Source organism: Oryctolagus cuniculus, chromosome 2 (assembly GCF_051225735.1).
Source record: "Oryctolagus cuniculus isolate XC-2025 breed Fujian yellow rabbit chromosome 2, ASM5122573v1, whole genome shotgun sequence".
Classification (NCBI taxonomy): domain Eukaryota; kingdom Metazoa; phylum Chordata; class Mammalia; order Lagomorpha; family Leporidae; genus Oryctolagus; species Oryctolagus cuniculus.
In genome coordinates, this window is record NC_142868.1 from 39,302,349 (window position 1) to 39,327,121 (window position 24,773).

At 37.0% G+C, this 24,773-nt stretch overlaps 1 protein-coding gene across 1 annotated transcript in view; it reads right to left on the reverse strand.

Annotated features, from left to right (window-relative positions):
- Positions 1 to 12,224: 12,224 nt before the first annotated feature.
- Positions 12,225 to 24,773, reverse strand: part of GABRG1 (gamma-aminobutyric acid type A receptor subunit gamma1) — an 84,352-nt gene continuing 71,803 nt past the window's right edge. The window contains exon 9 of the mRNA XM_051831322.3: positions 12,225 to 14,496. Coding sequence (XP_051687282.1) covers positions 14,227 to 14,496 — 270 coding nt within the window. The 3' untranslated portion in view covers positions 12,225 to 14,226. The remainder of the gene's footprint in view (positions 14,497 to 24,773) is intronic.

A 24,773-nucleotide genomic window follows, 5' to 3' on the forward strand; every position in this document is an offset into this window, starting at 1 on the left:
GATCTTTCATTTAGTGTTTTTTTTTTTTTTTTTTTTTTTTTTTTTTTTTTTTTTTTTTTTTTTTTTTTTTTTTGCCAGAGTGTCTTGGCTTTCCATGCCTGAAATACTTTCATGGGCTTTTTAGCCAGATCCAAATGCCTTAAGGGCTGATTCTGAGGCCAGAGGCCAGAATGCTGTTTGGGACATCCGCCATTCTATGAGTCTGCTGTGTATCTCGCTTCCCATGTTGGATCGTTCTCTCCCTTTTTTATTCTATCAGTTAGTATTAGCAGACACTAGTCTTGTTTATGTGATCCCTTTGACTCTTAGACCTATCAGTATGATCAACTGTGAACTGAAATTGATCACTTGCACTAGTGAGATGGCATTGGTACATGCCACCTTGATGGGATTGTATTGGAATCCCCTGGCACGTTTCTAACTCTACCATTAGGGGTGAGTCCGATTGAGCATGTGCCAAACTGTAAATCTCCTCCCTCTCTTATATTTAACGAGGATCACTTTTTAGTTAAATTTAAACACCTGACAATAATTGTGTGTTAATTACAGAGTTCAACCAATAGTACTAAGTAGAACAAAAAAAATACTAAAAAGGATAAAGTATTAAGTTGTACATCGACATTTTAAGAACATATGAATTGAAAAAACTGTTGAAACCGTTTATGGAAAACATTATCTACCATGCATCTAGTTAGGTAAATTAATGGAACTCTACAATTATAATAGGATTCATGTATCTTTCAAAGAGCAGGGACATCTTTACTTCATTGAACTTATCATTTTTTTAAATGCTATTTTAATTTTCATCTTGATAGATTTAGGCAGTGCAGGTCATGGTTGAAAACCATGCCATTTAAAGATCATTAGGAGACATACATTCTCAGAGCAGCAGAAAAATCATTTTTACTTCCTATTAGCTTATCTTAGGATGAATCACGAAATGAATCAGCTTCATACTAGGAAGTCAGCATGGTTCAATAAACCAATCAATGAACTAAGGCTGGAGCATATGGTAAACACATTCTACTCCCCCCAACATATTTTAAACTTCATCAAAATAGTTTATACCAGATGCACATTCAATTTTTTAATGCAACAGTGAAATCCATACAAGAAAAAAATTTTGTTAAAGTCTCTGGAAATTCTTACAATATGCATGTATGAATTCTTTTTTTTTAAGATTTATTTATTTATTTGAAAGTCAGAATTACACAGAGAGAGAAGGAGAGGCAGAGAGAGAGGGTGGTTTTAATATGTAGTAATTATAAGAATCAATGATTCTTCTCCCATTTGTGTGTGTTTGTGTGTGCCTCCATAGGAAAAACTGAACAAATATACCTTAGAATAAGAAGTGAGTTGCATCAAAAAGTTTATGATTAATTAAATTTAAAAAAAAATTATGAAAATATTTTACATTTATTTATTTGAAAGACACACGGAGTTGGGGAGATATCTTCCATCTGCTCATTCACTCCCCAAATGTTCACAATTGCTGAGGATGGGGCTTACAGAAGTCAAGGAGCCAGGAGCTTCATCGAGGTTTCCCACATGGATGGCAGGGCTCAAGTACTTGGACCATCTTCTGCTGGTTTACCAGACCATTAGCAGGGAGCCAGATTGGAAGTAGGGCAAGGACACAAAGCAACCATATAGGATGCCAGTGTTTTAGGCAGTGGCTTAAACCACTACTCCACAATGCCAGCCCTACATTTCATCAATTCTTGAAGAAAAACTCATAGTCATGTGAATAATTCTAAAACCACCCATAAACTGTCCTATCAAATGTGCCAGTTTCTGTTTTAGTGTCAAGTGGTGTGTAAAAACTGTAAGATTGTACAATTATCTTCCAAGATATATTAAGCTTAAAACAGTATCCATCAGGCAATGATTTGATGAAAGGAAAAGTTGATCTTTCAAGAAATAATTTAGGGAACAGTGCTATGGGGCAACTGCCAACTTTGACACCACATCCCATATTGGAGCCCCAGTTTAAGTTCCAACCACTCTTCTTTCTATCCAACTTCCTACAGATACACCTGGGAAAGCAGCAAAATATTACCCAAGTGCTTGTGGAAGACCAGCATGGAGTTCCTGGCACCTGGCTTAGGCCTGATTCAGATCCTGCTGTTGCAGCCACTTGGAGAGTGAACCAGTGAGTGGAAGATTTCTCCATCTCTCTCTCTCTCTCTCTCTCTCTCTCTCTTTCTGTTTCTGTCTCTCTCTGTGTGTGTGTGTTAATCTGCCTTTCAAATTAATTAACTTAAAAAGAAGACTTTGTCTTCAGTGTTTGATTATATAAACACAAAAAAAGTAACTACTAGATAAGTAATATAATTTCAAATAATTGTTGTAATTTTAAGTGAAATTAGTTGCTTTCATTAGGATTTTCTTTTATATATAGTCCAAGACTATTGAAAAACTGCAATAAGTCCTTATTTCTTTTTAAGAAAGTGAAATACAATGTGTGTAGTTTGCTAAGTGCTCCCTGGTGAAGCCTCAGTCAAGCAGCATTCAGAAAGTCTGAGTGTGTGTAGTGGTGAAGTGATTGTGGGTTATGGATACTGTCAAGAGTTCAAGACAACTATGCAACATATTGTCAGAATCTTTTGCTAAGGAAAAATACAACTTTAAAGTAGCTTTCCATAGAAAATATTGTAGATTGTTCAGACACACATTCCAAAGTAATGAAGTCTGATTTTTAAGACACTGAACTAAGAGGAGAAAAGAGTACTAAAATAAGATAATCTTCAACTTTTTATACTCTATTCTCTTACTTTCTACAACCATCTCTTATATAGCCAATTCATAATAATCCTTTTTTAAATTAATTATTAATTCGTATTTACTGGAAGGTAAAGAGCAGAAAGAGATTTTCCATCTGCTGGTTCATTCTTCCAAATGCCTACAGCAGCAGGGCCTAGGTTTAACTCAGTCCAGGTCTCCCATGTGGTGGCAGTGATCCAAGTATTTAAGCCATTACATGATTCCTCCCAGGAATCTGGAATGACAGCAGAGTCAGGACTTGAACCTAAGCATTGCAATATGGCAAGCTGGTGCCCCACATGGTGTCTTAACTGCTTTGAAAATTATATATGTATATAAATAAAATATACAATATATAATATATATACTATATATATATATATTGATTGATTGATTTGATAGGCAGAGTTACAGACAGAAGAAGAGACAAAGAGAAAGGTCTTCCATCCACCAGTTTACTCCCCAGATGGCTGCAATGGTCGGAGCTGAGCTGATCCAAAGCCAGGAGCCAGGAACTTCTTCTGGGTCTCCCACATGGGTGTAGGAGCCCAAGCACTTGGGCCATCTTCTGCTGCTTTTCCAGGTCATAGCAGGGAGTTGGATCAGAAGAGGCACAGCCAGGGCATGAACTGGCACCCATATGGGATCCTGATGCTGCAGGCAGTGGCCCAGCCCACCACGTTATATGCTGATGCCTGCAAATTTCTGACCCTAACAATATTTTATGTCTCAATTTACTTTCTCATCAGGTAAGCCTGAATTAATTTCCCTATGTATTAATATGTTTCCTCAATATGGCATGGATTAGATTGTCATATTTTTCTGATTATTATTTTTCATTGAATTCTAAACCACATATGTTATAGCTATAATCTTAGAAAGAAAGAGGGATCCGGGAAGACCTTGCACTTGTCAGTTCACCTTGTCTCCCTCTAATCAAATTGTCTAGAAAAAGTGGTGTACAATGGAAAAAAAAAAACACTTATCCCAACTGGAATTTTCACAACAAATGTCAGCTTAAGAAATCTAGTAAATTAGCTTTCTTTCCTTAGAACAAATCTATGTGTAGAAGCTTACTTCACCCAATTTGCCAAAAAGTATTCTTGACAGTGTCGTTGAAAACAGAGCTTCAGAGACAGAGACAAAGCTCCTTGGGTGCACAGGTCACGTTCCATATTGTGTCCAGGCCCAGCTGTGCTTATTGACCCTGCAACATGAGGCAGGGTGTTCTCAATTTTTTGTTTCTGTTTTGTTTTAAGTAGGAACAAAGTAAGTATGTACCATAAAGTGCGCACACTTTAGTCAATTTTTAAGAAGAATTTATTTATTTATTTGAGAGAGGTTACAGACAGAGAGGCATAGAAAAAGGTCTTCCATCTGCTGGTTCACTTGTGACTGGAGTTGGGCCGATGCCAGGAGCTTCCTCTGGGTCTCCCACGTTGGTGCAGGGACACAAGCACTTGGGCCGTTTTCCACCGCTTTCCCAGGTCATAGCAGAGAGCTGGGTCTGAAGAGGAGCAGGCAGAACAGGAACCGGCACCGATATGGGATGCCAGCACCATAGGCAGAAGCTTAGCCTACTATGCCACAGCGCTGGCCCCCTCATTTCAGTCAACTTTGAACCCCAAAGTGTTCTTGAATTTCTCTCCAGGTATTCCCATTTTCCTCTGCAAATCATGTCTCTACCCTCTTCCCTCTGCTCTGTGTCTAAGAAAAGTGACCTGTCTGAACTAGTTCAATGACTGCCTTCCTTTCCACCACGGGGAGCAGAAGCAGAACAGAGAGAGGAAGTGGCAAAGAGGGTTTGGAAGAGCAGCAAGAGAGCAGTGAAGGCACTGTGGTGTTTGTTCCACAGCTTGCCTCCAGCAGGGCGGCCCCACGCTGCCTGCTGCTGTATCTCCTTTGGCGGATGAAGAACACAGTTGCTGTCAGGGGTCCTTTTGCCATTTTTTCATAGCTTCCTGGGACTTCTTCCTCCTTGCTCATCCTTTATCCGCATCTCCTTTTGTAATCATTTGCAGGATTCTGAAAGATCCTTGGAGGGCTTTTCTAACCCTTTGTTATGTTTTGTTCATACCATTGTTCTTCCTCTAGACTGTGACTGAAAGGCAGTAAAGAACACCTTGGAGTGAGAGACCTTGCTTTCCCAACCTTGAGAAGACAGAGTCAGGGAAGACAGGAGAGACCATGCACACAATATAAATGGTTGAATACTTGTATCGTAAGCCTTAAAGCTTGGGGTGTATGTAGCAAACTTAGATTTTATAAGCAAGGCTTGAGGGTGGCATTTTGGAATGGTGTATAGCTCACCCAAGCTCTCTGGCTCACTATTTTCTTTTTCATCAAATGAAGTGCTTAATAACAGCCCCCTCCCTTATAGTCCATGTGCTTTGTTAATGGTCACCAGAGATCATTAATATAAGATGTTCGTATAGGAAAATAACAGACATTATTTATTAAATACTAATGCAAAGTTTCAAATTTTATTATGATAGTAATCTTTTAAATAAAGAAGTCAGAAATAGACAATTTAGCACAATGACTTGAAAGGTAAACATTAATTGAAAATTAAACTTCAAGTCTTACTGTGAATATATGAAAAATGTAGTAGAGACTTCAATCAATGTTCAGATATATGACATAAGGTATGATTAGGCTATATTGTCACTAAGATTTCATATTCTACAGAATTATTTTAAAGAAGACCTATTTTATTTATTAAGCATGCAATGTTTAACAAAATACTCTTTGTTTCTACTTGAAATGCAAATTTTAATAATTGAAATGCACATACTGAAGTACAGAGTAAAGGACATGAGTAATGTGCAAGGTGAATTAAACATTTATTCTGATGAAATTATTCATAAAGTGCTGCTTAGATTTTAGTGCTGTGAAAAATGTTGTTAAAAGCAAGACTCTATATTGACACAGTTTTAATGAAGAAACATATTTCTTTATGTCTCAAGGGAAAAGTTATTAAAATTACTTTAATATTTGCATTTACCACTTCACTATTATTTAAAACACCCTGTGTCAATTTTAGTGGTAACAGCAACTTCTCTGTAGATTAACCTGCTTTATACACTTCAAATAACATTGAAATAATTATGAAGACGCATGTATTTTCATTAATTAAACAGACTCAAAATAATTTTTTTACAGATTTAAAATAAGAGGCATAGTTTTAATTAGTTTCTCTTTGGAAAAAGTTAAGATTATGAAGTACACTGCAGAGAAATGAACATTACCTGCACAAAAAATCTTTCTCAATTGGAATATCAGTCTATTTAAACTAACTTTTTAAAATTAAGCAAAAGCTTTTTTAAAATGTGATTGTTAATTAGCTGAGTTAATTTATTCTGAAACATGAATTGTCCAACTGTTTTCTGTAAAATGTCAGGCAGTCAGTTTCTAGGGTTTCCAGGCCACTTAGTTTCTGTTGCAGCTACTCAACTCTCTTTAAATCAAAAAGCAGACATGGACAACACAAATAAATGCATATGGCTTTTCCCTTAGGAACTACTGCTTTTGTCATAATTTTTCAACCCCTCCTGACAAGAATCATTAGGATTCTTATATACTGGAGAAGGAAATGACTCCTTCAGTCTAGTAGGGCCACCTGTATCACTCCCTCCATTCAGAGATTCCTTTTGATAAAAGACAAGCGAGGATCCATTGGGCAGGGGGTCACAGACAAGAGGCTGAGTTCCACTTTGAAGGTTGTTTCCTCATTCCATTGCACATAATTTGCTTTAAAACCTCTCATTGTCTTTGGCCCCTATTACACACTAGCTGCCTTAATATATAGTATCATATTATGATGGCAGATAGAGGAAAGAGTGAGCGAGGAAAATACCTTGTTTTCTGATTTTGGTAACTATTTCCTCAAGTGAAAGAAGATGTTTTCATAACATGAAATATTTGGAACAGTCTGGGTATCAACTCTGACCATTATATATTGATTTCAACTGCAGATGAATATCTAGCAATTCTGATTGGCATGGAATCTCTAATCATTATGAAATCTGACATGACTCCCTAAAATTTACACAAAAATGTGGCCCCTTAAAGTTCCCCAGAATTGCTATCTGGGATGCCACATGTGCTATCGAAATTTGGGGCTCCATATGATTTCACCATATGTTTACTAATAAATCCCCAATGTTAGTAAGCCCAAGAGGGTTCTTGCCTAATATTTAGAGAAGAATTCTAAATACCGGCACAGATAAATGAGGCAGCATGGTATATTTTAGGTTTTTATTTAGTGCGAGAGGTAGCTAGGAAAGTGAGGACTTTAGTTCAGGTTGGAGAGAGGGGAAAGTCTGGAAACTGGGGTAGTGTCCATACCAAACAGAGAGCAGGCCAAAAGCCATGTACAGCAAGTGCCGTGAGCTGCTATCCACCGCTTATCACCAGCAGCAAAGCAGAGGCAGAGAGCGTTTTGTGATACTCCCTGCCTTTTTAAATATTTTCCACAGGGGATTGGCTTGTGGGCAGGTGGGTGCTCAGGTATGGTCAGGTAGAGCCTGATGTCACATGGGGGCATGATGAGGGTATCAGGTAGGGTGTAAGGTCACACAGGGGCATGGCGAAGGCATGTTCTTCCAGCTCACAAATCTAATCAATTTTCGCCTGTATGCCTGCCTACTTCATTCCCCACTCAGAGACTTCGGACCTTAATTTTAAAGGGATGTTGATGGGTGTCAAGTCACCATCTTCTGTAGCTGCTTTCTGCTTATTAGGGTCACAGACCCTACCTGTTCTCGGTCTGAATGTCTCTGCCTATCTCCTCTAATGAGTTTGCTTCACGAGCTGGGGTTCTTTCAGTCACTGCCATCCTCCATGTCCCTGCATGGTCATCATTATTCTCAGAAGCTGCTGGGTTCTGAAAAATGTAAGTTTGTCAATCACCATGAGCAAGATTGGAATAGCCCCAAGTGCAACTGGTGTGCCCCTTAAAATAGAAAAAACATGTCTAGCCATCTCCCAGACAGTAGGTGGTGGGAGAATTCCCCTATGCAGACTATAAAACCATTTAGCTTGATCATAGAGGGCTTTGATGTCCTCTTCTACGAACATACTATTATTTGAGTAAAGGTGACAGATCCCGCTGAACACTGCACACATGCCCCCTTGTTCTATTAACATGAACTCTAAGGTCTGTCTGTTGTCCATAACTACCCTGGACAGGGAGTCTACTGAAATCAGAGCCTGCTGCAGAAGCTGTCCTGAAGTGTAGGCCAGATAACCCATAGCTAAGGTCAGGTTCTTAAAGTCGGTTTCATAAAACTCCTCTGGGCTGTCACCCTTTACCGCTGAGGAACCCACCAAGGGGTCCTTCTGCCAATAATAGCACCCAGAAAGGACCAAGAGAGGTATGTATATCAGGTGGGCACTGAATTGCTAGGACAAGAGTTCTACTTATCTTTCTGCCTTTTGAAGAGGTATTTTAGATCTTCAACTGGCTCACAGGAATAAGGTGATGTATCTGTTGGATCCACCTGTGGAGACTCAAGTGGTAGAGGTTTAATCCTTGACAAATGTACCCAGCTTGGAACTCCCTGTAATTTTACTGATGTAGGCGTGCTCGGCAGTACCCGATAGGGCCCCTTCCACTGGGGCTCTAACTGGTCTGAGGGAGACCCTTCCTTCCAGGTCTTTAATAAGACCAGTCCCCTGGGGAGACAGGCTGCTCATGGGCCTCAGGGTCTGGCGCTGGAAGGACCTTGTTGCCATACTTTACCAGAGCCTTTTGTATCTGGCCTAAGTTGATAATGTACTTTATTTGATCTTGCACCTCTGAATCAAAGAGGATGTCAGAGATGAGAAAAGGCCTTCCATGGAGGGGCTAAGCTTTCAGGCGGTTTTAGGTGCTATTCTCATCCTGAGAAGAGCAATTGGCAACAGTTTGAGCCGAGGTCTCCTGGCAAAGTTTGGCGAGATTCCTTTTAAGGCTAATCAATACAGTCATTGTTTTTGCAGTAAAAGATCATGCATAAATAGTAATGATCTTTTCCTAACCTTTCACAGTTTCATTCACTTTAAAATCTCCCTCTACATAGAGGAGAAACTGATAAATTAATTTTTAATCCCCAAACTTATATAAATTGGAAACATCATAGCCCTATCATGATCCCATACAAACAATAAAATGAGTTACCTATAAAAAAAGTAACAAAAACATACATTTTAAGAGAATGTAACCTTTATTTTGTAACATGTTATTCGTTTATTTTGTACTCAGGATAATAACAGCACAGAATACTTTGAAAATTGAGATACTTTTGCCACACATTTACAAATGTTTCTCAAGATGATGAATCAGAAACATAACAAGAGCCATTATAATCACAAGCCATAAAACTTTTTAAACAAAATGATTACATATACTGAATGGGTGCAAATAAGTGCCATAACAGTGATTTATGGAGACCCAAACTATTTTCAGTTAGGTAAACTATGTCTTAAGTCTGCTAATTATATCTTTCTGCTTTACTACAAACCAGATATTACAGTCTTTACTATTCAAAGATACAAAGAGTTCAGGTATATTTTATTGTCCAACAGGCCTTTTAAAAATTTATTCTGAGACAGGTATTTCAGAAATTGTCTATGATCAAATATTAACTTCTTTATTTATCTGGTCCCACAGTGCCTATTTATATTCAAAATTGTACTCTCTTCTCCTTTTCAATAAATATATATACAAATGCTTGTTTCTGTGTTAGAAAGATAGCAGAGGCTATTTGCAGAGGAAGGTCTTTCAATGAGGAACAAATTTTTGGAAAAGAATTATAAGTTCACATTATGAATATCACTTTGGGGGGTTATTCTAAATAATATGGCAAAATATAGATCAATAGAGAAAATAAACATTTGATTAAAATTCAATGTCAAGCAAGATTACAAAATATCCGGAATTGTCTGGTAGTATTTTACGGTCTATTCACACACAGGTCTTATTCAATACAGTTCCCATTCCGCTGACTGACACCAATCACACCACTCAGTGTTGCTTGTGGATCACGGCTGAATACCTGCCCCTTTTCTTTCTTGTTCAGGTCTACTTTTCCTCCGGCTTCACTGCAGACATGGGCCATCAGAGTAACGATCCTCAGCCACCCTAGCCTCCTGTTTATAGTAGCTTCCCAGATAGCTTTTCTTAAGCCAGAGATCACACACACAAGAGAGGAAACTGCAATTTTAATAATGGCTCCTTTGTCCTCAAGTGTATCTGTGAAGTCTTCAGGAGTTCCTGATACCACCCTGCCCTCTGAAATTCATATTCCTGCCACTCTATCAAAGGGCTCTGTCTGTCTTTCTAGGTTCACCTCTCATTGTCTCTACATGAATCTTAACCTCCAATTGAAACAGAACACAAGCTTTCTTTTCTTTAAGCAGGCTGTTGACCCCCATCCTGGAAATTTTGATCTTTTCACTCAACTTCAATGCATTGAATTCTCAAGCTCCCACATGTAAGGAAACCTTCCTGGAGTCATCCTCTTCACTTAATTGTAAAACCAAGCCTATTCATCTCTATTACTATATCATATGTTCCTTGAGAATTCATCTTTATAGACTCTATTGTATTTAGAACAGAACTGTCTACAAAGAAGGTTTATGTAACTATTTGAATTAGGTCACTCCACTTCTAAAATGCAAACACAAAATTTACTTTTTGGGCTGTCTTTGATAAAGACTTTATAATTGGTTTGGAACTTTACAGAGGCCTGTTAAAGGTTTCTAGAGCAGTAAAACAAACAAAACAAAAACAAAAGATGACAAATAGGAAAGTAATACAAAGTACATCTGATCTCTATATTTGAATGGAGTTAGAGAAAACTAACAAGCTGGACAAAATTTCATGATGGCAAGGAATAGCTTGGTTAGCAACTATTTAAAAAATGTTTCTAGTGAGATAGATTTTAATCACTGAGTATCTGTTGTGTCAGTTCCAATCCAGTGTTAAAACAGATGAAATAAATGCAAATGTGCTATCTTTCTAGAAGAAATTCTGTGAACACCAAAAATAGGCACTGGTATACAACTTTGATAATTTGATGTATGTTTTTTCATAGATTGTGTATGTTCAACTTCTGATTGTTAATTGCAATGTCAGTCAAACAATTCTTAGGACTAAAGTTCTATTTTTGTATAATCAAACTACAAGATGCATTTTGTCACAATATATAGACTCAAAATACAATTTCACGTTTACAAATATGATCACCTTAAGATGACAGTACTATAAGCCATTCTTTTTGATGCTGAGTTTTTGGTAAGAAAGAGACCCTCAATTTTGTGCTTTAGGAAAAATAAAGTCTATTTTATGGCTATACATTGATGTCAGACAAAGGGAACACACTGAAGAAAGAAAAAGAAACCCTGATATAGTCCTCGATATTTATATACATAAACTGTGTGGACCTAAAATTGACCAGTTTTAAAAACTCCTAAATGACATTTGTTTTTAGCCTAAAGTAAAAAGTATCCAATTAATTGAACCCTATTTATATCAACACTTTGTATTTGGTTACCTTTCCTGGGGGGATATTTCCATTTCCATACTGAATTTCAGATAATTGCAAGTACCTTCTTTTTAAAGACAATATTTAGCATTATAGGAATCTTCAATAAGTCAAATATTGTCCATAAAATTCGAGAATGAGTAAAATACTACCATGTCATTGCTAATCCAAAAGAATAAAATCATGTCCATGACATGACATTTCACATTCTCAGAACTTCTACATCCTGGCCATATATTTAGGGGATGGATGTATAAGAATGTAACATTTTTGCAAATGATGCTAAATTCTTATGCTTCAGTTAGCCTTCCTAGCCTTTATACCCATCTTTTTAGTGTTAAAAACATTTAAAACACCGAGGAAACAGAAGCCTCAGTGAATCCAATAAATTAGGAAATAACTGAGTTGGAAAAAAAGGAGGGTTAAAAAACCTTCTTCAAAATGGCAAAACTAATATTTGAATAAAGAAGCAAATAGTAATTGGACTGCAATTCCTACGACAATAAATTTTATCTTATTTGTTTAAAAAAGGTCAATGCATTTTTATCATTTCATTATTATTTTTAGAAACAAAATTTGTACACTTCCCTTTCTGATCTGCATACTGGATTGTTCAAAACATCCTTGGCTTTGATGACAAAATGTTGTCTTTATGGTATTTACAAGGAATATATGTATCAATATATAGAAAATAATCTTTCATGTTTTTATCAGCTTTGCTGCCACTCATAAACGTTGTCAACACTCAAAAGCCAAGCTAACTAATGAAACACTAGTGAGAAAAAGTCAAGACTATTTCAAGCATCTCCCAGTATTTTAGAATATAGTCATGTTTGGAAACAATTGAAAGAGCCCCAAACAAAACTGCCCTGTGACAACGAGCAAGTTATAGCTTAAAACACAGAAATAACTGTAATATATTTTATTGAAGTATTTTATTCTTCATAGGTATTTCATTTTCCATTAATACCTATATGCATGTTCATCATATGAGTATCACATAGATACTCTATGTAATAAAAATCAATTCATGAATAATCTTTAAGTGCCTATGTACATAACCAAAGTTTAATTTGGCTCTCCATCCAAAAGACATTTTGGTGGATATGGGCACTATTATTCAATTCCTACTTATTTTTTTAAGTTTTATAAGCAAAGTGAAAAATTCATATTTAGCTAGGAATGTATAGTGAAACTTATTTATAATATACAGAAAAAAAAAACTTTCACATCCCCCAAATATCAGAATAACCATTCTAAATCCTCAGTCTGATGTTCACTAATCATATGGGATATCACATTAAAAACTGGAATGTCAAATGCATAGTCTCCTGAAACCTTAAGATTAATCATAAATCCCTGATCATAATTGCTCTTGGCTGTGGAAGCAATTTTTAAAGGTTATCTATAGATAACATTTTTAGTGCTTTTCCACAAGATTAAGTGATGATGAATGATTATGGAGTTCCTCTGAACAAGAGATAGATCAAAAAACTTACAGAAATGTGATGGTTGCAGTCTAAATTTAAATCTCCTTCTAACAAAACAGACATTCTAGAAACTCGAAGTATTAACTGATAAACTGTACCTGTAGTGAGACTTGATCTCTACTTTATCTGTTCCTGTCTAGGAATTTGGAGAACTCTCCTTTCCCATCCCCAACAAGCAAGATGACTCTGATAAAAAATTACTGTAATCATGATTTTGGGGACTGTTCCCAATTTTTTAGAAAAGAAAATATCATAAAAATTTATAACACTGTTTTACACCTGTCTCAAACCAGCACTTAGAAGTTGGAAGAGGAAAATGTAACACAGAACTAAAATTGTTTCCTAAATATTTTTGGCCTGAAAAATGTTAATAGTAAATATTTAAGTCCATATACTCAATAAGAATTGCTACTGAATTTACCACATAATTCTTTAACCATAGTGAGTAAATAAAAAGACTGTTTCTTTATGTTTTTGCTAAGGGCTGTAACAATCTTGTGGAGCATAAAGAGAAATTGATAATTTACCTCCACATTTAATCTCAGAGTTGGTAGACTGCAATATTTACATGTTAACCTCTTTATCCTTCATAAATGCTGAGATACAAAATAAAATGGTCAAATGTAATATTTTTCTGATTTTTTCATTTTGCATTGAAAAGAAATGACTTGATTAATTTCTGTGTAGTTTGAAAAAAAAACCATAAGACTAGATGTATCTAGAGATATGTCTAATTGGATATCAGGAAATGGACCAAAGTAGAAGATAAAACTTGGCTATTTCATTTGTCTTTTATAATTCTTAACAGGCTTGATGTGATTATTCTACATTGTATTCAGAAATCATATTACTTTGTACTCCATAAGTTAACATGATTACAAATTACAAAAAAAAAACACTAAATTCAGAACTTAAAAATAATTTCTCATGGGAAGAAATCATCTTGGAAATAAATCCAAGGAAATCACGGCTTTAAGTTTTTAACTAACCATGTTCCAAACAGTAGAAAAAGTAAAAAGCCAGAAAAATCAAATTAGCAATCATTTCTGTGACAAAAATTATTATGTAAATATTAGGCATTAGTTTCCCCTTAAAAACAGTACCAAATCATATTTAAATAAAATACATATTAAAACCATCTCATCATTAGAATATGAATGACAAAACTTATAAATTCAAAACTCTAATAAGAAATAAGTAAAATTATGGTAATATGTAGTAGTATTTTAATGTAAAGAATTGTACAACTGATCTGATTCACATAATTTTAATTCATCTAAAAGCTACTATTTTAATTACCAATTAATGCTGTAAAACAGTTACAATACTACTCAAACTTTTCCCAATGGTTTCCCTATATTTTAAATTCAAACTTCCTTTCATTGAAGTGCTAGAGATTATAACAGATTCTATTCAGGCATATGATTTTGCCTATTAATTGGAACTCATAAGTAAAGATAACCAACCCAATAAACCAGATTGAACAGGGCGAAAGCTGTTGGGAAAAATATTCGCGAATAGGAGTCAATTTTGGCAATTCGTATGTGTATTCTGCCTTCCCGCCACGACCCTGTTCTGCAGTCTTCGAAGCAGCAGAAGAAGCTGGCACAATCTTTGCCCTCCAAACACTGATATCCGTACTCATCCTCTCCTTGAGGCAGAGAAATACTGCTCATTGGAATCAGAGTGGATCCAGGGTGGAGCCCAGGGGACACCTGAGCAAAATAATGAGAGGTTTAGAACTTACATAGTTTCCGTAAAGAAAGATCAGTTTTCCTCTTCAAGGCAAACTCTAAGAAACTATCAAGTAATAAAATAATATTGATTTCCAAAAATCAAGTATTTTCAATTCTAACATGTTTTTAGATCATAATTTACTTTGTAACAGATAACACTTTTTTTGTACCAAAGATGATGTAGAAAATAAATGTTTCTGAAAAATAAAATATACTTTATACCTTTAGAAAGCTGGCCCATCAAAATTTTGTCAGCCACGATCTAGCCCTAAAATGGAAATAAATTTTATCTGCAGTCTTTAGAAAGTTCATGGGAAATGTGGATTTTGAAGAAACCATGCACAAGTATCAAAAATTTTGGCAAAAAAATAGCTTATCCTTTAATTCCATTTTCCATAAACCTTTTGAAGTACTCATATTCCTATGATACTTAATATGAAAACATTTACAACATTATAAATACATTCATTTGTTGTAATACATTTGTTGTAAATTTGTTGTAAATACATTCACTATGTTGTATTATTTATGTGTCTTGGTAGTAATAAGAATACATAGAGTGGGCAGGCGCTGTGGCGCAGTAAGTTAATCCTCCGCCTGAGGCACTGGCATCCCATATGGGCTCCGGTTCAAATTTCAGCTCCTCCACTTCCAATCCAGCTCTCTGCTATGGCCCGGGAAAGCAGTAGAAGATGGCCCAAGTCCTTGGGCCTCTGCAACCACATGGGAGACCAGGAAGAAGCTCCTGGCCCCTGGCTTCAGATTGACACAGCTCCAGATGGTGCAGCCATTTGGGGACTGAACCAACGGAAGGAAGACCTTTCTCTCTGTCTCTCCCACTCACTGCCTATAACTCTAACTCTCAAATAAAATGAATAAAATCTTTAAAAAACATAGAAAAGAAGACACTTTGATAATGCAAATTTTGAGAAACTGTGAGTAGACAAGAACAACATGGTGTCTGGAGTAGTGGATAAGTGAAAGGCATCATATTTGAGAGAGAGGCATTATAGGAGTTACAGCCTCATATTTGAGAACAACTGGTGTTCAAAATTATGCTCACCCTACCAATTTAACTCTTCTCAGAGCTGGATTCCAGTTAGCACCTTTTTTGTGGCAACTGTGATGAGTAAATTTTATTATAACAATGTAAAATTATAGTGTCCCGGCCGGCGCCGCAGCTCACTAGGCTAATCCTCCGCCTTGCGGCACCAGCACACCAGGTTCTAGTCCCGGTCGGGGCACCAGATTCTGTCCCGGTTGCCCCTCTTCCAGGCCAGCTCTCTGCTGTGGCCCGGGAGTGCAGTGGAGGATGGCCCAAGTGCTTGGGCCCTGCACCCCATGGGAGACCAGGATAAGTACCTGGCTCAGTGTGGTGCGCTGGCCGCAGCGCGCCGGCTGTGGCGGCCATTGGAGGGTGAACCAATGGCAAAGGAAGACCTTTCTCTCTGTCTCTCTCTCTTACTGTCCACTCTGCCTGTCAAAAAAAAATGAAAAAAAAAATGAAAAACTCATTAAAAAAATTATAGTGTCCCATACTGCATGGTAATAATAAGTTAATATTATCAGGATTATTTGGGACACATATTAAATTAACTTTTTGTGATACCAGGTTCTGCATAATACTTAAATAATAGAATTTTCAAAAGTATTATAAATTATTCCAGGTTAGCATACTACAGAACATTAAAGCAAGCACTTCAGAGTCAGACAAGCTTGGGGTGTATTTGTAGATTTGCCCAGAAGAGTTGTGTTAGCTTGAACAGGAAATATGACTGCTCTTTTGCCTTTGTGTCTTCTGATTACAAAAGTCACAATAACAGCACTGTAGATTCATTCAATGACTAAACTAGATGATGCGCATAGTGCACTAAGTAAAATATCTGATAAATATTACATATTCACCTGCCAATGGGCAATATTTATTATCACTGATATTGTTATTGTCACCATTACTGATGAGTCCTGACTAGGATCTATCACAATTAATTATAAAAGACATGCTAAAACGAAGAGACCAACAAACTAAACAATAACCGCATACACACATCTGCATCTCATCAAACTGCTGCCAAAAATTAATGAATCTATGGGCCGGCATTGTTGCATAGCAGGTTAAGCCACTGTCTGCTGCACTAGTATCCCATATGGGCACAGGTTTATGTCCCAGGTGCTCCACTTCCAATCCAGGTCCCTGTTAATCAGCTTGGGAAAGCAGCAGAGGATGGCCCAAGTTATTGGGCCTCTGCTACCCATGTGAGAAACCCAAAGAAGTTTCTAGCTCCTGGCTTGGTGTAGCCCCGTCACAGGTGTTGTAGCCATTTTGGGAGTGGACCAGCAGATGGAAGACCTCTGTCTTTCCTTCTCTCTGCGACTCTACCTTTCAAATACATAAAATAAATATTCAAAAAATTAATTAATCTGGGGGCCAGCACTGTGGCATAGAGGTTAAAGCTGCTGCCTGCAGAGCCAGCATCCCATTTGGGCACTGGTTTGAGTCCTAGCTGTTCCACTTCCAATCCAGGTCTCTGCTACAGACTTGGAAAGCATTGGAAGATGGCTCAAGTGCTTGGGTTCCTGCACACGCGTGGGAGACACAGAAGAAGCTCCAGGCCCCTGGCTTTGGATTGTCACAGCTCCAGCCATTGTGGCCATTTGGAGAGTGAATCAGCAGATGGAAGACCTCTCTCTGTCTCTCCCTCTCTCTCTGTAACTCTGCTTTACAAATAAAAATAATAAAAAAAAAGAATCTAAATGAAATGTCAAGTAGAATATGAATGAGAATTACAGTTTTGATCATCTTTTTTTCTTCAAAACTTTTACAATTTTCAAGGGCCATCTAAACATGTAACTGTTGTAACATTATAATTGGCGGTCTTATTATCGAAAAGCTAACTATAATTTTAATCTGGTCTTAAATTCATTCTACTGTAAATTTTTATTAATTTTTCACCCTAAATTTTGGAAAAAGTAAGTATGAAAACCATGAAGATTAAATGTTTTCTTAAAAATATAAAAACAGGGCAGCACTGTGGCACAGTGGGTTAAATCTATGCCTGTGTTGCCAGCATGCCATAAGGGCGCCAGTTCTAGTCCCAGCTGCTCCTTTTTCCATCCAGCTCTCTGCAATGGCCTGGGAAAGCAAAAGAAGATGTCCCAGGTGCTTGGGCCCCTACACCTCCATAGGAGACTCAAAAGAAGCTCCTGGCTCCTGTCTTCAGATTGGCACAGCTCTGGCTGTTGTAGCCATTTGGGGAGTGAACCAGAGAATGGAAGATTTCTCTCTCTCTCTCTCTTTCTCTCTCTCTCTGTCTCCCTCCGCCTCTTTGTAACTCTGCCTTTCAAATAAATAAATAAATCTTAAAAGAAAGAAAATATAAAAACAATACACAAAAAATTTCTTGAAATTTGGAGCTTATTTTTGTTCCAAAAGGAATGGTAGTATCTAAGCTATTAAATATTAAAAGTTCAGTAGATATAAAAAAAGAGTCAATCGCATATACTGATATTTTACAAAGATAAAAATATCATTCTGGACACAATATCCATACAAAATTAGAAAATAAGGAGTGATGCATAAAACAAATTCACAACTACAGCTGTCTGGATGTATCATAAAAAGAAAAGGCAATCTATTATTAAATGTTAAGGACAGATCTTTTGAGGATACCTGGCGATACTTCAAGAGGTACTGAAATGTTAGTGGAACATTGAAATTATGTTAAAAAATGACACTAATTGGCATCCATCTCCCTGTCATTTAGTATTTTAATAGTATATGCTCATATAATAATTAGATTGATCATGATTAAAATATGTTTTAGTTGCAATTTTAAGGTTGTATGGCAGAAAACACAACTCACTTATCTCTAAATACTGCCATAAGTGGAAATATGGTGTGTTTGTGAGAAGGAATCAATTGTCCCTGATAGATGTTAGGAAACATTCTTCATCAGTGTTAAAGTACAGACACATGGTGGACCTTGGTAAAGAGGAAACTTCAGTCAGCTTGTCATAATTTCTGAAGAATTCCTGAAAGTCAAAGAATAGATGAAGATAGGCAAATGGATAAAGTATACACATGGAAATTGGGTCTCAGAAAGGCTCAGGAAATGGGAACTTGAATGTGGAAGCTGTTTTTTCCATTAAAGCTCTAGAAATGGGGCCAGCATTATGTTGTAGGGGGTAAAACCATGGCCTGTGATGCTAGCATCTCGTGCTGGTGCCTGTTCAAGACTGGCTGTTCCACTTCCAATCCAGCTCCCTGCAAATGCACCTGGGAAAGCAGTGGAAGATGGTCCAAGGGCCTGGGTCCCTGTACCCATGTGGGAGACCCAGAAGAAGCTCCTGGCTTCTGGCTCTGGCTTCTGGCTTTGGTCTGGCCCATCTTTGGTTGTTGTGATTATTTGGAGAGTGAGCCAGTAGATGGAAGTTTCTCCCTCCCTCCCTCCCTCCCTCCTTCCCTCTCTCTCTCTCTCTGTGTGTGTGTGTGTGTGTGTGTGCGTGTGTGTATCTTATTCTATGACTCTGTTTTTCAAACAAATAAATTTTAAAAAGTAAAGCTCTGGAGATGCTTTCCTCTGTTAGTTACAAAGATTGATAATGATAAAGAAAATGTACAATGGCATTAATTAAATGTCTACTCCAGATCAACTGCAATTCTTTCAACTGCAACTTAAACACTGTGCATTGGGAAGAAAGAAGCTGACAGGTTGTTCATTCCTAAAACTGCTGTGTCCCAGATCTGGCAGTTGTAGCCATTTGGGGACAGCATCAGCACATAGAAGATTCTCTCTCTCTCTCTCTCTCTCTCTATCCCTCTTTCTGCCTGTCTCTCCTTGTTTTTGTGGAATTCTGACTTTCAAATGAATAGATGAATCCAAGAAGGAGAAGGAGGAGGAAAAGGAGAAGAAGGAGGGAGAAGACACCAGCATTGTGGTGCAGCCGTTAATCCACCAATTATAACACCAGCCTCCCATATCAGAGTGCCAGTTCAAGTTCAGGCTGTTCCGTTTCTGATCCAGCTACTAGAAAATGTGCTTGGGAAAGCAGTGGATGATGGCTCAGGTACTTGTTCCCTGCTACTGAAGTGGGAAATCCAGATGGAATTCCTGACTCTTAGCTTTGACCTGGCCCAGAATTCTGGCTATTGCTACCGCTTTGGTAAACCAATGGATCAAGATCTCTCTGTCTCTCTGTCTCTGGCTGTCTCTGTCTCTGTCTCTCTTTCTCTCCCGCTGTCTCTCTCTCTGCCACTCTGCCTTTCAAATAAATAAATGAATCCTTATAAAAATGCCTCATGAAGTAATATATTACTGAGAGTTGGAACCCAGGTACTGAGGTGGAAATAATATGTGGGAAGATTTTTTTTTTTTAATCCAATGTTCACACCGCAGCCTCTTCTCTGTGAAGAAAATATCTCTTTTCAGGCAGTGTATATCTATATGAATAAACATTTATCTGCCTTGCGGAATGCTAGAATAATGAAAACCTGCATCAATCCAGCATTTCACAAATTAGAAAGATTTTTTCCTGTAATGGTATTTGGTAAAGTTCCCAGGAGGGATTATAAGATACTGGTGAAATATGAAGTTCAGAAAGAAGGTTATTTAAATAATTGTAAAGATTCTGTGGATAACAGGATGCTTTCAACAGATAGCATAATCATTTCATATCAATTGTGACAATGGCTTTGAGATGCTCCTCTGAAGGTGTAAAGACACCACCACCAATATAGCTCTGTGGCTTCCAGATAGCACACCCCAGGCTTTCCCTTCTACTGAAAGCTCCATAGACTATTCCAACTGAAAGAGTCTTGATTAATCTTTGAATGAATTATATACACTTGAAATGAATGTAAGTCCCTCAGTCTACTGTGACACACCTTGACACAAGCTTCATTTCAACACCATGTGCGGTTAAGCTAATGTTTCCAGACCATATTACATGGTAGCTCAAGACTGTCTCAGATACTAGGGATAGGCCAAATAGGCAAGGCTGTGTTTCAACAAGAATACAGCATTTAAATATATATTTTATGATTTCATACCATATAGAGTATTTTATATTTCATTTATGTTAATTGTAGAAAAATATTCTACTTTTGAAAAAGTATCAGAAACTACCTATGTGATTGTTAGTTCCTTCAGAGCCTCCTTGTTTGTTTTAATTTTGGATTGTTATTTATATTGTATTTTATTATCTTTTGTTTGTGTATCTAATGCACTTTTCCACAACTGCATTAAATGATACCTGAATACAGAGAAGATAATTCTCATTTTACTCCCAAAATACCTTGTTCAAAGTGGATACAATATATTTCATTCATTTTACATTTTACTTCATTGAAAGCCTAAAATCAATAAGCTCTATTTCTCCAGCGGATATATCAGACTCTTGATGTAAATATCACAGACATTCCTGAGATTTCTAATAGCATATAACTGAGTATCCAAGTTTCAACTTGAACTACCTTTCAGTTACCAATGGCTGGTGTATTACTGTAGGCCTTCTTTGGTATGTTTTACCATTTTCATAAAGGATCTTAGATATTTATGAAAATAGTTGACATAAATATAATTGAATCGTATTCTTACTTGGTGATAATTTTAAAAAATATACTGGATGAAAATATGAACAAAATCAAAATGTCATTGAGATTCACATAAGAAAGAAAGAAGAAAGAATATGGATACATGGGGAGAAGGGAAGAAGGGAAGCAAAGCAGTGGGGAGGGAGCATGGGTGAACAAAACAAGGGAAAAAGCCTGAAAGGAGTAAAAGCAAGAAAGGAGAGAGGGAAGGAGAGAGAGAGAAAACCTGACACTCTAGGAAGCACAGCCCACCATGAGACTATGGGCCGAAACTAACTCTGATTTAAAACTTAGACAATAACAGCAAACCACATCCCTTCTGGCAGAATGTAGAAACTTCCTAGCATGATCGCTCAAGCTTAAAATAGATAGGCTCCACCTGGATTAATATTAAGATTGTAATTTGTCTATGTCCCACATCTAACTTCGGTTGAAACATGAACTAATGTCAAGATTGTATCGTCAAGATTGTAAAAAACAACATTAGTTTTGCACAGGCCTTATGTTAATTTGATGCTAGTAACCATGTATTCCCCCCATACCAGGAACTATGTATTCCCCCTCCACTCCTTGTGGTTTTTGCCTTTATAAACTCTGTTGTTTTGAGCTTCAGGTCCAGAGTTCTTTGGGATAAGAGCCCACTCTCCACTGCCTATCGCTGGCAATAAAGGACTCCAAAGTTTATTGGTGTGTGGTTCTCCTCTGTCAGCACTCACTCAGGCACAACACCATCCTGATTGTTGCCATACACAATTCAGAGAAGAAAAGAAAAGAAATTTATATATAAAGCTACTCAGACTTGTGAGGCTATTACAGAAAGTGTGGAGAAGGAAGAAGGGAGAAACATGCAGAGAGGAGGGGAGGTGTGAGTGGGGAGGGATAATAATCACAACAAAACAAAGCAGGTGTAATGGCAACATGCTGCCCATCTCTGGGTTCAAGTTGCACATATGCTTGTCCTGACTGGCACAAAAGGAAAATGCAGATTCCACAAAACACTTATGTAGGAGATATGAGCCAACACCAAGCAGAGCGGTCTATTCTTCACAAAAGTGTATTCTGATTTACCTCAATATAGAACCGTATGCCAGAACACTGAGCCAGGTATGAAATGAGATGTGATTGCTGATCGAGATTTTCCACACAAAGTGTCATTAGTATTGAAAACTCAAAAAGCACATAGTTGAACAAAGAAAAAATACTATGGAACTTCAGATAATTGCAAAAATATATATATTTGGCACTGGGATTGTCAATTATAATACCTGAATTGAACTGCTGCTTATTTCATGTAGTAGTTCAAAGCTTTCATTTAATTTTTATTTCTTATTTTTTTCATCTTTAGTATTTTTCATCCTGGGCTTGATGCTAAATTTTAAAACCTAAGCATTCTTCCTACCCAACCGCCCTCCCCCACCAATGCTCTGCTTTTCAAATACATAATTAAACCTTAAAATAAATAAAACCTTGACAAATATATTCTTTAAGTTTCCTAAGTTTACTGTAAGAGTCTCTTGATGGGAAAGTCCACAGTGAGTATTTGGAGAATGAATGATTGAGTACCAGGCAAATTTAAATCTGCCACTCCTGAGTCTCAGCTCCCCTGAATACGTTTGCCATTGGAAACGTGCTTGAGAGTGCCTGATCCTGAATCCAAAGATCAGCTGAAGGTCTACACTAGCTACTTTTTGGTCCTTAGATAATATAACTATGAAATATACATGATATATTCTTACAATGAAATTAGGGAATCTATGTGAGATTGTATATCGCCTGGCTGTTAATGTTAACTATTCTTATTATAAAAATTTCCAATCAGAATTTCTGTAAGTATTGTTTTATAGGGAGAGATTATACATGGGTGAATATGGGAAATGATGAAATGGAAAATCCAGACTGGATGCTTGGCTTTGACTAAGGGAAAATAGCAGAAATCCTTCATTTTTCACTTTAAAAATTAAGCGATGAATACTAAAGTTGACATCATTGCAGCTGGAGCTGTGGCGTAGTAGGCTAAGCCTCCGCCTGTGGTGCCAGCATCCCATATAGGCGCCGGTTCATGTCCCAGCTGCTCCACTTCCAATCCAGCTCTCTGTATGGCCTGGGAAAGCAGTGGAAGATGGCCCAAGTGCTTGGGCACCTTCACCTGTGTGGGAGATGCAGAAGCCCCTGTCTCCCTGGCTTTGAATTTTCCTGGCTCCAGCTATTGTGGCCATTTGGAGAGTGAACTAGCAGATGGAAGATCTCTCTCTCTCTCTCTCTCTCTCTCTCTCTCTCTTTCTCACTCACTCTCTGTAGCTCTACTTCTCCAATAAAGAAATAAAATCTTTAAAAAACACAGTTGACATCATTGCCCTCTGATTCCTTGTCCATTCAGGGTTTGTGCTATGTTCTATGGATAAGCTAAAAGGATGAAGAGTTGAGAGTTACAGACAGATTATACAATGCAAGTTTTCAAATTTGTACTCAAGTTTGTACTCAAGCAATGTGATCTGCTTCCTTTAAATATTGTGGGAATATGAAAGCAAAATATGCTAGTATTTATTATTTGGAACATAGCATGAAAAGTTAAATATAATTTAAAAGGATGGCAATGTTCTATGAATAAACTAATGAAAAATCAGGTGTGATTACTGGTCGAGATTTTTCACAAAGTATCATTAGTACTGAAAGCTCAAAAAGCACAAAAAAAGAGGAGGAGGGAAGAGCACTCTGTCATATAATTTATAAAGTTGGTTAATGTGGAAAACTCCACACTCATTATAAATACAGTACAGTAGGCTTATAAGCTATCTACCCGTACAAAGATGTTTTATACATGTCTCATTTATATGAACTTTTGGAACAAATTTGCTCTGAAAACATTGATAGGAAATAGCATTACAAAGATTTTTGGTGTTTATTTTGGAGGATAAATGCCCACTTTACTGCACGAAAACTGACACATGTTTAAGTCCTAGATCCTTCACTTACAAAGTCTGTTCCTGTGAAAATTACTGAACTTGTATATTCACAATTGCTCTGAACTTAAATGAAATCGTGCTTGTAAAACACTCATAAGAACACTGGATCATTCAGTAAGTCTTAAATGCTACTTCAGTTTGTTATAACTGATATTATAAAAAGAATCAGCAATCATTCAATATTAAGTGTACTACGATCAGTGGAATACATGTTATTATATAAACTTGATGTGATATAAATTAAGGTAGATACCTGTACAACCTGGAAAAGACAGTAGGGTAAGATGCAAACATAAAGTCTAAAAAAGAATTTTATAGCTTTGAAGTCCAAACACAGTTGAATTCTAACATTAAAGAGGGACATATGTCTCTAAAAGTAGTTAATTTTGAGGGCCACAAGTGGTTACAAATCCACACAAATAGTTACAAATGCAAACACAAAATAGAATTAAATAAAATCTTAATATTTTAGGTACTAAGAATCTATTACTTGTGAAAATTTTCAGAGCACAAGAACCACTCTTTGCAAGAAACATCCAATACAGGAAATTTGGGAAATACAAATACACTGTCCCTGTTAGTCAATGCTAGGTTCTCCACTTTCTCTGTAATTGTATTCATCATTAGTCACGTTGCCTCAAGCATTTCTATTATTCTAAGCAAATACAGCATGAATATTCAAAAGAGTACTTCTAAGTAAA